The following is a 14,258-nucleotide window of genomic DNA, read 5'->3' on the forward strand; positions in this document are numbered from 1 at the left end:
GGAGGGGGTTCAGAAACGGGCAAGGAAGGTGGTGAAGGGCCTGGAGAGTAAGACTTATGAAGAACGGCTGAGGGAACTGGGGTCGTTTACTCTGCAGAGAGGAGGCTGAGGGGTCGGCAGTGCCTGTCCCGCCTCCCCATCATTATGGGCGGAGGGCGGAGCGGGCATTCCGCGCCTGAGATGTAAAAGCGCTGCGCGGCGCTGCTGTGCCCGCGGCGCCCCCTCGCCTGCCGCCTGAGCCCGCGGGCGCCGGGCTCTCCCGTCGGCGCGGTGAGTGCGGGGCGCGGCGCAGCTGCTCCGCGGCGGGCGGAGCGGGCCGGGGTTGGCCGGGCGGGTGGTGGCCGCGGCGGCCCCGCGCGGGGCGTCCATTTTGTGAGTGATGGAGCCGGGAGGGCGCGGAGGGCTCCCGGGGCCCGGCTGCCTTCCCTCCCGCCACCATGGAGGCAGCCATCCCTCCATTTTATCTCCCTGGTGGCACGCTTGCTTGCGGCCGCGGTCCGCGGCGGGTCCGTCCCCGAGCGCTGCTGGAGCCGTCCCTCGCCCCCCGCTGTCGGGGGGCTGTTCCAGCCCCATTGCTGAGGGTGCGATCCCCCAGGATGCTGGGGCTCCCCTCCCGGCGGGAAGGGCCTTCGCTTGGTGCGGGGATGGGACCTGCTGTCTTTGGCGCCCCGGCGCTGCCGAGCACGTCCCCTGTGCCAGCGGTGGTAGGCACTGCGGCCTCCAGCCACGCTTTCCCTCAGCCAGAGCAAGCAGCAAGTGAGGGCAGGGTTGGGAGGCGCCTATGTGCGCGCACGTTGCTCAGCTAACCCGCTTTCTTGCTTATCTTTGCTTCGCAACGGCACACTGCCGTGGAGGTGAAGGCCCAGGTGTCAAGGAGAAACCCTGGGCTGTTTCCCTGGCGGTCTTTCCGTGTCCAGGGTAGCTCCTGGGTGACTGCCGTGCTGTGCTGTGCTTTGCTTTCCCTTAAAAAATGCAACGCTGGTTCAGAATTTACCAAAATGCAGGTATTGTTCGTAGCGCGGGAGTCAGCCCCGCGCCCTGCAAGCTGTTGTGGTCTGCTGTTCCTGAACCTGCTCAGCGATGAGGACTGGGGCTTGTTTCCATGTTGTTTGTAAGCATTTTGCAGGCAGCTGGCCTGACTAACAGATGGATTCTTCTTTTTTGCATATGTACGTGTGAATGTTTGTGGCAGACAGGGCGGGGAACCCACTGAAAAACCTCAAGTGGTATTTTATATATAGCTGAGGCTGGACAGAAAGATTGGGACTACATGCAGCCTATAAACACAGCAGTCGCAGCTCTAAAAAGTTCACAGAGGGGGCAGAAAGGCTGAGGTGATCATGGTGCTGCAGCTGTATGAGTTAACTGCCTCTTAGCTGAGTGGTTTTGCCACCTGTATGTGGCTCACGTGGTCATTCACGACTGTTAAGTTCGTGCTTGAGCAACAGCCTCATGGTGATGCCCAGCATCAGGTGAACCAGTGGACACTGCCTGCTCTATGGGCTCTGCTAAGCCTTGGGGGCAAGTGGGGAAGATGTGGTCGCACACGTAGGTGTTGTACAAGAGTCTCTGCAGTGGGACAGCTCTGCCTCTTGTTGCTGTTTGCTCAGCGTGGCTTGGCTGTCTGCCATCTCCAAGGCAGAGGCAAACACAGGGAACACTTGGAGAGAACAGGTAGAAACTTACCTTTCTGGTTGGGTACTCTGTGCACTTCTGTTGCCTTCAGCGGTCAACTGAAATGCCTTTTAGACAGGATTTCCATATAATGCAGAAGAGGACTGCACAGGCTGCATAGCTGCAAGTGCCAACACTGACACAAAGGAGTAGCAAGCTTGTTGATTGCCACAGCTCTCAGAAGTTATTTTGCTGTCAAGTATTTTAAGTATCGTGCATTTTGAGTGATCTGAAGGGGACAGGCCTTGACTGTGCTCTACCACGTGCGTGCTTTAAGTAGTCAGATTAGCTTTGAAGTAAACCCATTTCCTGAGCAGGAGAACTTCTTGATTTATGCTGGTTTGCTGGGATGTGTAAAGTTTGAGTCTCACTGCTTGTAAGCTTGTGCTTATCACTGAGTAGATGTGTTCAGAAGGCACTCCTCATTTCAGGTGGGCCATAATGGAATCCTGAGGTTTCTCATTCAAGCAGTGACACCTTTGCTCTGTCAAGTTCCTCAACAGGTTAGTGAGACTTCAGTGGCCTTTCAGAAATGTCATTTCCAGTTATATCGCAGCTTTCGGAGAGTAGAAGACAAAGTGGTGGCTTTAATTCTCTTCGCTCTTATCTGTGATGCTGTAAACATCAGTGTGGAATGGGGCAGGAGGAAAAGAGGGTGACTTACTCTGCCTGCAGATGTGCCCAGTGGATGCTGGCTTGATCCTGGTGAGGTTTACTGGCTGAGCCACCGTGGTCCTGAAGGCAGAGGGGGATGTTGCAGGGCCCCTTAGCCTCTAGTGAAGGATGAGCTAAGAAGTCTTGCTGACTTAACTGTGTATCTACAGGAGCTAGTGGCATTGACCAGCAGAACAGGGAGGCTGGGTGGCATGCAGAACTAATTCAGTGGTTCTGGGTAGAGTTGGTTGGTGTCTGGTCAGTACTGACTCAGAGTTAGTAACACAGGGTGGATCATCTCTGCTATGTACGTTGATGTGTTTTGCAGTATCCTAGGATTTTTTTTTCCATTACCTGTTATATCCTCATCCTAGGATATATCCTAGGGCCAAAATCGTTGCAAATCTCTCATTTCCTGGATGGTGTTGATTCATCTGGCCACATGCAGTCATCTGTGTCCAAGGTAGTCAGCCCCTGCGCCCATAAAGATCAGTTAGGGGAGGAGTGGGGTTCCTGGAGTGTGATTCATCGCAGCCTAGTATGCTAAAGCAGGTGCTTTCCACTGACTATAAAAGGAGGATTAGCCTGGATGTGTAAGTCTGCGCTATAAATGTTGTCAGTGTTTATCTCAATGAACTCGTGAGGTTCTCTGATTCCTCAGTGACTTTGGGAAGAGTTGTGGCTGTCGGTACTATGGGGGGGTTTGTTCTGGTTTGAGCACTCCCTCCTTAGTGCTGTCATCGCAATGTCACTGGCTACTTAAACCCACTTAAAAAAAAGAGGGGGGGGGAAGGTATAACTGAATCTGTTGGTCAGACAAAACATGGGGGCTGTCACCTGCCCTATGACAGGATTCCTGACAACTGCCTGTGGTTCCTGGGCAGTTTGGGGGTGTCAGGGATCAGGAGCTCCCACACTCCTGCTGCAGTTTGTAGAAACCAAGGGGCTCCACTTGCTCTGGCAGCACTGCCTGGAGCTGCCTTCCCTCAATGGTGGGTCAGCAGCTGCTGCCCTTGCCAGGGTCCCTGACTCCGCTGGAGACCACCAAGGTGATGGGTCATAAATCCTGTGAATGGTATCTGGTACAGAAGTGCCTTATTTCAGAGTTTCCAAAATGAAGTACTGTAAGATTTTGGGTGCAGTTTTGAGCTTCTGGGTTTCTTTTACTCAAGTGAAAAACAGTTCAGAAAACTTTATTTCACAGAGGTGCAGGCTTTGTGTGTTCAGGAGTTGCAGTAACTGCTATAGAAAAATGTGCTACTAGCTTCTGTGCCGAGCAGGATCCCTTGTGAAATCTTCCTGTTCGTCTTACCTGTTCCTCAGTGCCTCCCATGTCATATCTTGACCCCTTTTCTGAGACATACACGATTGCTAAATCTACTAAAATACCAAATTTATTACTGCCTACTTAATATTTAGCTTCATATTTTCTTACACCTCCTTTTCCTGCCTTGTTCTGAGATAAGGAATAACTCTTAGGTTCCCTTTTCCGAGCTGTACAGATTTCACAATTCACTCTTGCCTCATTTGCGGCATCCTTGTCATTTGTGTCTTTCCTTGTAGATCTTACTGGCCTGTTTATTTTCAAACTGTAAGGATGAGGATTTTACTTAGTATCCTGTTTCTGAGGACTTGCAATTAATAACTGTTAGTACTTACTGAGTGAGCTATGCTTGAAGTTTACGGGCTATTTGACCACTATATTGATCCACTTCTGAAAATTTAGTATAAGCCACTCTGGAGTTCTAAACAAAAAAAATATATAAAAATTGAATAATGAGCTTTTTATTTATCTGGGTTTGTCCCTGGTACTGATTCAGGCAGACAGTTAAAATCCTCTGTACCATATCATTTATTTATTCCTGGAACCCATTCTGTCAAATGAGAAGGTGTTCTCAAAATCAACATCCATGTGTGCTGTGACCCATATTGTTGTTCCTGGCTGTGTGTAAGCCTAACTGGCTTATTTTGCCAGGTCTAACCTGAGTTAGCAGCTAGGGTACATCTTTGAAGTTTCAGCTAGCAAAGTAAATAGTATGGTGTGTCTCCAGAAAATACTTCTAACGAGTCAGCAGTGTTTGAGTGGGGTCATCTGGGATGCTGCACAGACAGCTCCGTGCTCCGGGCAGAGGTTGATGATGGCTGGGAAGTAGAAGGCAGTGGTGTCCCAAGCATTTTGAGACACTTACCTCTGCAGCCACTGCACTTGGAGCCATAAGAAAGCCAGTGTCTACGCTGGTGCTGCTCTATGTGTCTGCAGTGGACCACATCAGTTCCGTGGTTTGATTAAACCAAAGGTGAGTTTGCTTTGGCTGTGGGGTATTTGTGGGGTGTAGTTTAGCGTTATGTTTCATCACAATAAAAAGTACCACGCAAAATCACCTTTTAATTTTATGGGTGAAGCATACTGAGATCAGGGCTTGGGAGAGTTGCATCCAAAGGGTCTGCTTCCCCAAAGTGCCTCTGCAATGGGGTCGGGAGGTGGTAACTCCGTGGATAGTGGAGGAGCTGAAGGCTCTCATGTGAAATCTGGAGTCAGTAAACAAAACCAGTGCTGTAAAATAGAAAGAAAAAAAAGTACAAGCTATAAACAATAACAAAATCAGATTACTGGTAATGCTAGTAGTAGTTTCATTTGGGAATGCCTATGTGGGAGGTTTATTTGGATGTGTATGTGGCAGGAGTAAACTTACTGTACAAGAGATTACTGTGACTTGATTAGTGAACTGTTTCCTGAAGCTGAAGAAAAGCTCGACTTCATCAGGTGAAATATTATTAAACTAGTTGGAAAAACTGTGTTGTTGAGGTTGGAGAACTAGGTCATTTTGCTGAAGTGACTCTCTTATAAAGCAAAGTAAATGTGACATATCTTTAGAAGATATTCCTGAGGGGATTAGTTGGCTTGGGTAACTAGAATAGTCTTTCACCCTTAGGTTGCTGATTAAACTCTGCTCAGAGTTGCATACTGCCTGCCAGCTGTTTGATGACCCATATGAGATAATCCCAAGCAAAGGATGCTGCTGCATGCTGCGCTGCTTGTTTTTATCCTTACAAAAAAGTTCACAAAACAGGGTGACCTGTAGCACATGTGTTGTGAAGATATTTATTCTTTGTCTCACTTTTCAGTGGCAGTCTGTGCATCAGACTGGTTTGTGTGCTTATAGCTTCTGAAAGCTGAGAGCACACCATTAAAAAAATCAAAACCGAAATCAAAACCAAAATCAACCCCTTCTCTTTTTTATTTCACCTACAGCAGTAACAGTGGTTTCTTTGCAAGTTATTTTCACAAAGAATCATGTAGTTATTAAGAGATACTGACAGTGAATGTATAGTAGTCACTGTAAAAAAAAAAGTCATGTAAGCAATCTATTGAATAAAGGCATGTGGATGCTGTATAGAAAGGAATTGATCAAAGCAGGTGTTTAAAAATCTGTCTTCCAATTACTTGCTGAACTTGGCTGATACAGGTTTGAAGTGGAAAGGTGCTGGTACCATTGTGTATCTGCCCATGCTGACTACAGGTGCATTAGGCAGGACTTTTCTGGCTGTGCAATCTGCTGGAAGAAAGAAGCAAAATGTTCTGGCACCCTCAGCAAGAAGAAAGTGTAACGCCCAGAATTCAAGCAGCTGAATTATGGATTAGGGTGGAGATAACACATCTTGGAGGAAAAAAACAATAGGCGTTTGTTGGGATTTTGGAAGTGAGAACTTCTGTGATATTAGAGCGGGAATTTGGCCTCTAGCATCTTTTCAGTTCAGGAAAGGTACCAACATAAGCAATAGAATGAAAAACATAACAGTTAAGCAACTGGAGAAAAGCAGAAGCAAAATGTTAGTGCTTTGCTCTGAAGGTACTAGGATCGGTGCTTGGGCAGTCCTGAAATCCAAAGCTTTGTCCAGAAAGTGCTCTTATTTTTGAGAAAGACAAGTATAAGGAGGAGTCATTGCTTTTGTGATGGAAGTGGATTTCTGAGTTGCTAAAGCCCCGGAGGCCATTCGGAGACTTTCACATCTTTCTACTGTCTGTCTGCAGAAAGACAGGTCAGAATTCATTGAGGTGTCTTTTGCTTCTGCTGGCTCGAGGCTCAGTCTGTTTTCTGTCTTGGTGAATGGTCTGGTGGAGTTTTCATAGATGTCTGCTAGAGCCCTGCAGTAGCTAGGGAAGGTGAATGTCTCTGGAGGGTCATTCCTCCCATCTCTCCTCTGAAGGGGTAAATGTGTACCTGGAGGTGCCTGTCTTTGCCTGTTGGTTACAGAGCAGGACGAGATGATACTCAAACCCAAATGTCTGCTTTGGAGTTGGCTGAAGCTGGTCAAGAGCAATCCTAGCCCTCATAACCTGATTGGCACAAGAAGAAATACAAGGATGTCCCCCAAGGAAACATGTAAGTGATGAAGCCACACTGTTGTGCTTTGGCTCCTCCAGATAAACCATCGCAGATGTTGGAGTGCTTTTGAACCTCCTTTTTCCTTCAAAGGAAATACCTGGAGAGCAGAACAGCATGGTGCAGGGCCCCATCAAAAGCACAACAGCAGCTCTTTGCTTTTCATGCTGCTGTTCAGACTCTTGGGGAGAAATGTTAATTATAATTTGTTTCAGTTATTTTCCTTTAAGACCACTAATACTTTTTTCCAAGTCCCAGTACAATGGAGCTAAGCAGAATATTTACAACCAGTTTGTTTTCTTCCTGCTGTCGCTTAAAAAGCCTAGCAGCAGCAGAGCTTACTATTCTTCAAAGTTTCTTGTTCCAGGTAAGTGACATGGGGAGAGAAGGTACTGTACGTGCTCAGAGAACTACGTTGAAATGTATAATGCAACAGCTTTCCAGTCACTCTTCCCCAAGCGTGTAGCGTTGCATGGGGTTGCTGTGACCCAAATGCAGGACCCAGCACTTTGCCTTGTTGAACCTCATACCACTGGCCACAGCCCATGAATCCAGCCTGTCGTGAGCCCTCTGCAGAGCCTTCCTATCCTCCAGCAGATCAACACTCCCAGACAACTTGGTGTCGTCCACCAATTTACTGAGGGTGCACATGATCCCCTCATCCAGGTCATCAGTGAAGATATTAAACAGCGCTGGCCCTAACACCGAGCCCTGAGGGACACCATTAGTGACCGATCGCCAACTAGATGTGATGCCATTTACCATGGAACCCATCCAGCCCCATTGACTTGTATACATCTAAGTGGAGCAGGAGGTTGCTAACCATTGCTTCCTGATCAGCTCCCCATCTCTGCCATCCGACTCAGGGAACTGAGTACCCTGAGGATGGCTCCTGTGACTATTAAAGACTGAGGCAAAGGCAGCATTAAGTACCTCAGCCTTTTCATCACCTGCAGTCACTAGGTTTCCCCTGGTATCTAGGAGAGGATGGAGGTTCTCCTTAGCCCTCCTTTTGTTGCTAATATATTTGTAAAAGTACTTTTTATTATCTTTTATGGCAGTGGCCAGATTTAGTTCTATCTGTGCGTTTACCTTTCTAACTTTCTATATAACCTAACAACATCGTGGTACTTTTCATGGGGTGACAGTTCCTTCTTCCACAGGTGATAAATACTCTCTTTTTCCTTGAGTTCCAGCACTATCATCCCTGTTCAGCCAGGCTGGTCTCTTCCCTGCGGGTCTGATTTTTGGCACACGGGGACCGCCTGCTCCTGTGCCTTAAGGATTTCATTCTTGAAGAGTGTCCAGCCTTCGTGGACCTCTTTGTCCTTCAGTAATGTTTCCCAAGGGATTCTGCCAACCAGTGTCCTAAACAGGCCAAAGTCAGCTGTGCGGAAGTCTAAGGTGGAGGTTTTGCTGACCTTCTTCCTGACTTCTCCAAGGATTAGAAAGGCTTGCTTCTCTTGGGGGTGGTAGAGTGCGGGTCCACCAGTCAACCTCCTCCTCAGGCTCCCTTACTCCCTTGGCCGTTCCACCTCTTCCCGTAGCTCTGCCACCACGCAGAGCAAAATTCTGATGCTGACACCAGTCATGGAGCCAGCAACTAGTGAGATTTTTCTGATGCAACCATTACCATTGATTGCAACTGGCAGGAGGGATGAGAACACTACTTGGGCTCTCGAACCCTGAACCTGTCACCCCAAGGCGCTGAAGTCCTTCTTGAGTCCCCTCAGGCTTCTTGAAGAGATTTCCTCATTGCCCACCTGGAAGGCTAACGAAGGGTAGTAGTGGCATGGCTGTACCAGACGAGTGAGTTTTCTGGTGACGTCCCTTAACCTGGCCCCAGGGAGGCACAAGACTCCCCTGTGAGTCTGGTCAGGCCAGCATATGGGGCCCTCTGTTCCCCTTAGCGTGGAGTCACCAATCACACCCACTCTTCTTTTTTATCTAGTAGAGCTGGTCGTAATACGAGGTGTTCTCCAACTCTTCTGTGGGAACTCTTCTGACCTGGATGATCCCTTATCATTATCTTCCTCACTTTCCTGATCCTCAAGTTACCAGGGCCTCGAATCTGTCGTAAAAGGGTACTTGGGAAGGTGATGTGAGCTGGAGGATAATACGCCATCTACTCTGAGGAGTAACCTGTCACCAACCTCCCTGGTCTCCTAGGTCCCTTCCACCTCCCCGATGGCAAGAAGGTAAGGGACCCTGAAGCCCTTTTGTTTTGGGTGGCTGACTCAGTGATGGTAGAGTGCAGGTCCACCAGTCAATCTCCTCCTCAGGCTCCCTTATTCCCTTGGCCGTTCCACCTCTTCCCGTAGCTCTGCCACCACGCAGAGCAAATCATCAACCTGCTGACATCTTACACAGCCACCATCTACCATCACCGGCAGGCTCTGGCACAGCTCCATGTGTATGAGGGACCTCTGTGTGTGCCGCCATGTGCTCCCTGGCCAGCAGAGAGGAGTGAGGTCGCTTCCTGCCGAGGGGCCGCCGTCCCGGCGCAGGGCCCGGGTGAGCGCGGGCCGAGCTCCCCGCTGCGGGCTGCCGGGAGCCGGGCGCTGCCCCTCACCTGCCCGCGCCTGATCGCCGCGCTGCGGGCGGTGTTTCCCCGCTCGGGGCGGTGCCGCCCCTCCTGCGCCGCCCCGGGGAGCGCGCTGCGGCGGCAGCGGCGCTGCTGGTTCCGGGCCAAGGCCTGGCGAGGGCTTGGGGCGCCCACGGTGGCTCTGGGGTTCAGGAGGCAGAGTCCTGAGCGCTGCGGCCTCCTCACGCTGCGGTGCTGAGGGCGCCTCTCCGGGGCTGCTCACCTCCGCAAATGCAAATGTTCATTTGAATGAGAATGCCCAACCCACCTTAGGGATGGAAGTAGCAAAATCAGCCTTCTGGAAAGGGCTTCCCAATGGGTTTGTTACCTGTGGTGATCAGAAAGTTAGCATCACCACTGCGTGCTTGTTCAGTGAGCTGACCCATGTTTGAACTAAAAATAGAGGGCAAGTCCCATTCCGTGTTGTTTGCCAACATACCAGCATGGCATAAGCACAAGATTTTTGTTCTGAAGACGAGTAGCAGTGATGGTACAGCTGTTTGGGGGATACATTTGTTGAAGACTGAAAGGATGCTGAGGAAAAATAAGACTGTCCAGAGGACATCGCCCTTCTATGAGAAGGTACTGATGGCAGTAGAGGTTTCCATGTGTTTCAAAATGGATATGAAGATATATAAGACAATGTTGAGTGGGGATTTCTGCTCTTGCTTCCTCTGAGGAGGTGCCTGGGGAGTTCATGGGGCTTGCAGCAGGGTCAGGCTGGGGTTTTCTCCTTTCCTTGGTAGAAAACTTGTTGTTCTGCATAATTTGCGGTAATTCTGCAAACTGGAGAAGAAGATTCTCAGAAGCAGCAAGGCCTTGAAGTAGATAGGAGTGTTTTTTCAGAAGCTGAAACAAATTGTAATTGTTTGGGAAGTGATAGTACTGCTTATGTAAAATGGTGCCCTGTCAGCTTATTTTTACACATGGTGTTTTATGTTTAGCTGCACAGATGTTTGTTATGGTTTACGTTTTGCTGTTAACCAGATGCAAGATTGCTTATTTTCTTACAGGATTGTTTTGAAGAATGTCCCTTTTTAGAATGTTGTTAATCGGGAAGGAAATCTATCAACCTGATATAATAGGTATGTTAACCATTAGATAAGAGGAGGAAGAATATCTTATTTTATTTGAAAATACAATACAGTCAAGGAACAAGAATTTGGACAGGGAACAAAAGTAACAAACATAAAATGCACTGTAAATAAAAGAGAAGGACCAGTAGCAGTGGGTGGAATTTGGCCCCTATTGAAGTTGGTGGGAGCTTTGCCATCGACTTCAGTGGGACAGGATTTCACCCAAGGATGTGGCCCCTGCCCCAGAGTACACCCTGCTAGGTTATCTAGGTGTGTCATTGCTTCCCGCTGGTCTCAAAGGCCTCAGCTCCTGCTGAAACCTGAAGGTGCTCAAAGCCGTGGGGTGAAACCATTTCCTACCCAGGGTCTGAGCAGCCAGGGCTTGCAACTCAGTGTTTCTCATCGGAGAAACCGGAACTAAAGCAGGGGTGAGAGGTAGGTGTGTGCAGAACAAAGCTAACCTATCATTCAGATCAGTGTTCCTAGCATTGAGATCAAGTTTCCTCAGCTTGAAGGTGGTTATGTACAATCTGGTAACGTTCCTGGAATAATTTATATTGTTTTATGTGGTTAGGACTGTGGTACGCTACAGGAATACTGACTGTACATTCAAAAAAAGGCTCATCGTTTCAAGTATGGTTGGGAGTGGGAGTGAGAGGAACCAGCCCGGAACATATTTCCTTACTTCAAAGGCAAGAACGCCTGTTTCAGAAAGTGAGGTCACAGCCGGATCCAACTTCTAAGGAGGGAAAAATCATAATCTCTGTGAAAATCACCCTTTGATACAATTGCAAAGATAACAAATTATATCAGAGGAAAAGTTTTGGGCAGAGGTGTAATGAATGGCCCCTGTACTGCATCCTACTAAACCAAAAGATTGTTCTCCCGACAAAAAATCCCACCTGTCTTTTATCGAAGGTGTCTTTGCCAAGCTATGGTGAATATAATTGAAAGTGAAAGGTTGATTTGGTACCTGCTGTTTCAAAAGCAACAAGAACATGTGAGAGGTGTTTAGGATGAAGATCAGTCAGCTGTGAGATGTAGGACAGCGCTGTGTGTGAGGGATGCAGAGCATGGCTGCAGTGCGGGTACTGTGCCCTGCATGTAGCTGCCTGTCTGTTATCTGCATGTTGTAGGAGGTATTTTGTTCACAACAGAGATGCTCAGACTTTCTAAGCATGTTTTTTGGACAGGACGAAGTTGCTATCTTGATCTTGAGAGCGGCTCTTAACTGCGGGGAACCTTGATCCACCTCTACCTGGAGGCACTTCCTAGACAAAGATAATGTCATGCTGCACAGCCTGACCTCTGCCTTTTGCTTCTGTTTCCCACAGAGCACGTCATCTGTGGAGCTTTGTGCAGTGTATGGGGTCAGTGGGTCACTTACACACTACAAGCGTGTTCTTAGTACTATCAAGCTCTTAAGGTCAGCCCCATTCTCATTGTGTGGGCATGATAGAAACCCACACGTTGATCACAGAATCATAGAATGGTTTGGGTTGGAAAGGACCTTAAGATCACCTAGTCCCAAGCCCCCTGCCACAGGCAGGGATGCCTCACTGTAGACCATGTCACCCAAGGCTCCGTCCAACCTGGCCTTGGACACTGCCAGAGATGGATCATTTACCACTTCTTTGGGCAACTTGTTCCAGCGCTTCACCACCCTCACAGTAGAGAACTTCTTCCTTATATCCAACCTGAACTTCCCCTGTGTAAGTTTAAACCCATTAGCTCTTGTTCCATCGCTACAGTCCCTAATGAAGAGTCCCCCTCCAGCATCCTTGCAGGCCTCCTTCAGATACTGGAAGGCTGCTGTAAGGTCTCCATGCAGCTTCTCTTCTCCAGGCTGAACAGCCCCAACTCTCTCAGCCTGTCTTCAGACAGGAGGTGCTCCAGCTCCCTGGATCATCCTCGTGGCCCTCCTCTGGACTTGCTCCAACAGCTCCATGTCCTTCTTATGTTGAGGACACCAGAACTGTACACAGTACTCCGAGTGGAGTCTCACGAGAGCAGAGTAGAGGGGCAGGATCACCTCCTTTGACCTGCTGGTCACACTTCTTTTGATGCAGCCCAGGATACGGTTGGTTTCTGGGCTGCGAGCGCACACTGAAGCCGGCTCATGTTCAGTTTCTCATCAACCAACACCCCCAAGTCCTTCTCTGCAGGGCTGCTCTGAATCTCTTCTCCTCCCTCACCTGGATTTTCCGTGTAAGAAATGCTCAGCACCTCGTAGGATGAAACCCAGTATGCTCAGCAACGTTGGTGTCAGCTCAGAGGTGCAAACCCTGAGGAACACAAAATAATGCATAAGTCACTGGGGTTTGGGGAGGCTTGAACCTTACCCAGGGTGAAATGTCTCGGGAAGATCTCTTCTCTGGTGTTCTATGCTTGGTCCAGCTCAGCCTCAGGGGTCCATCTGGGCCTACCCAGGGGCTCTGTGCAAAGGGCGGGCGAGCCCTACCCACTGCATTGCATCTCGACAGACCTCCCTGGCTCTGCCTCTTGCTTCTTGCTGAGCTGGGGCATTTCTCTACCTCCTTTCCATTTTCTGTCTTTATTAATAGCCTCAGTTGGGACTTCCCTGTATTCTGTGTTGCTTCTGACCCCTCTGTTCGGGCCATTGAATGTCTAAACCCTGCCACGAATATTGACTTAGCAAGAAGTAAACTGTTTTTCACCAGTCCTTTGGCATTTCTTGATGTTTCTGTAGCGCAGAATAAACCCGTGTTTGTCCTGAAATCCAGAGTTTGGTCTGAGTTAAACTGGTCTTGACTTTCACACTAACTTTGGAAAATAAATCCATTAACACATTTCCTGTGGGTATCCTGCTCATAATTGGCTGCAGTTTATGGCAAGAATTTCTTTGTTTTGTTTTGGAGGGCTTTTTTTGTATCTTCTGTAGCATTTTTTCTTGGTGCACAGCACAGGGATCCTCCCCATTTCCTGGAGCTCCAGACTGAATGTAAACCACCACCACTGCCAGGCAGAGTGGATGAGTTAGCCCAATTACTGTGGTCTTCATAGGACTCAGACATCAGTGAGACCTCTGCATCGTTCAGGTGGGAGTTAAGCAAAGCCTAGGACTTGTGTTGTCCTAGAAAGCACTGAACTCCATAGGAGATGCTCCAGTGCAGCGCTCGTCTTGTCACCTTACCCCAGTTCAAAGTTCAGGACTGTCCTGTCCCTGCTTTGGGGAGGGGGCAGGTGTCAGGTGAAAGCAATCCTGGCTGACACAGATTTGGGTAGAGTGGGCGAGACTGCATGAGTGAACCGACGTGAATGCACTTGGGTGAAGAGATCTGTCTGCCTGCTGAAGGGAGAAGATAGTTTTCCTTCTCTGTGTGCGCTGGGAGTTCCCATGGTTCATCAAATGAGATTTTATAAGATTGGCCTGAAACCTGCCTTTCTTCATTAGTCTAAATCCTTGTCTCTCAGGAGAATGTTTGAGAACTGTTGGTGGAGGAGAAAATTCCTTACACAGTGAGACCTGTAAATCCTCAGCCTTGTTCCTGCAGTTGTAATTACTTTCTCATAGTAGGGGAGTTAGCATAAGGCCAAGAGAAAGGGACTTAAGCCAGGGCTTATGGTTGGTGTCTTGGAAAAGGGAAGAGGATTTTTTATTTTGTAGTTAATGCTGTGGTGACAAAATTGAAGCACTGGATTTAAGAGCTTACTCAATTAAGTTTCTTAGCATGTATTTTCCCATCTTTTACACTGGGTTTCAGCCAGAGCAGATGAAGTACCAGTCTCGCTTGACCATACTGCAAATTGCATTTAGTAATATTTTTGCCTAAACACTAGTCTTAGCATACTATTGATGTTAGAGTGTGAGGTATACTGCTGCCCCATTATTGGTATGCAAGGCACTATTCACTGGAAAGTGAA

General features: G+C 48.5%; 1 protein-coding gene across 3 annotated transcripts in view; it reads left to right on the top strand.

Annotated features, from left to right (window-relative positions):
- Positions 1 to 214: 214 nt before the first annotated feature.
- The window catches only part of SLC7A1 (solute carrier family 7 member 1), a 57,692-nt gene continuing 43,648 nt past the window's right edge, over positions 215 to 14,258 (top strand). Inside the window, exons 1-2 of one of the 3 annotated variants that reach the window (XM_030476628.1) lie at positions 239 to 270; positions 10,311 to 10,382. In XM_030476628.1, coding sequence (XP_030332488.1) covers positions 10,325 to 10,382 — 58 coding nt within the window. In that variant the 5' untranslated portion in view covers positions 239 to 270; positions 10,311 to 10,324. Of the gene's footprint in view, positions 271 to 9,729; positions 9,880 to 10,310; positions 10,383 to 14,258 lie in introns of those variants that run through there. The other 2 variants (XM_030476627.1, XM_030476629.1) reach the window with 2 other exon arrangements.

The sequence above is a fragment of the Strigops habroptila genome, chromosome 2 (genome assembly GCF_004027225.2).
Source record: "Strigops habroptila isolate Jane chromosome 2, bStrHab1.2.pri, whole genome shotgun sequence".
NCBI lineage: Eukaryota > Metazoa > Chordata > Aves > Psittaciformes > Psittacidae > Strigops > Strigops habroptila.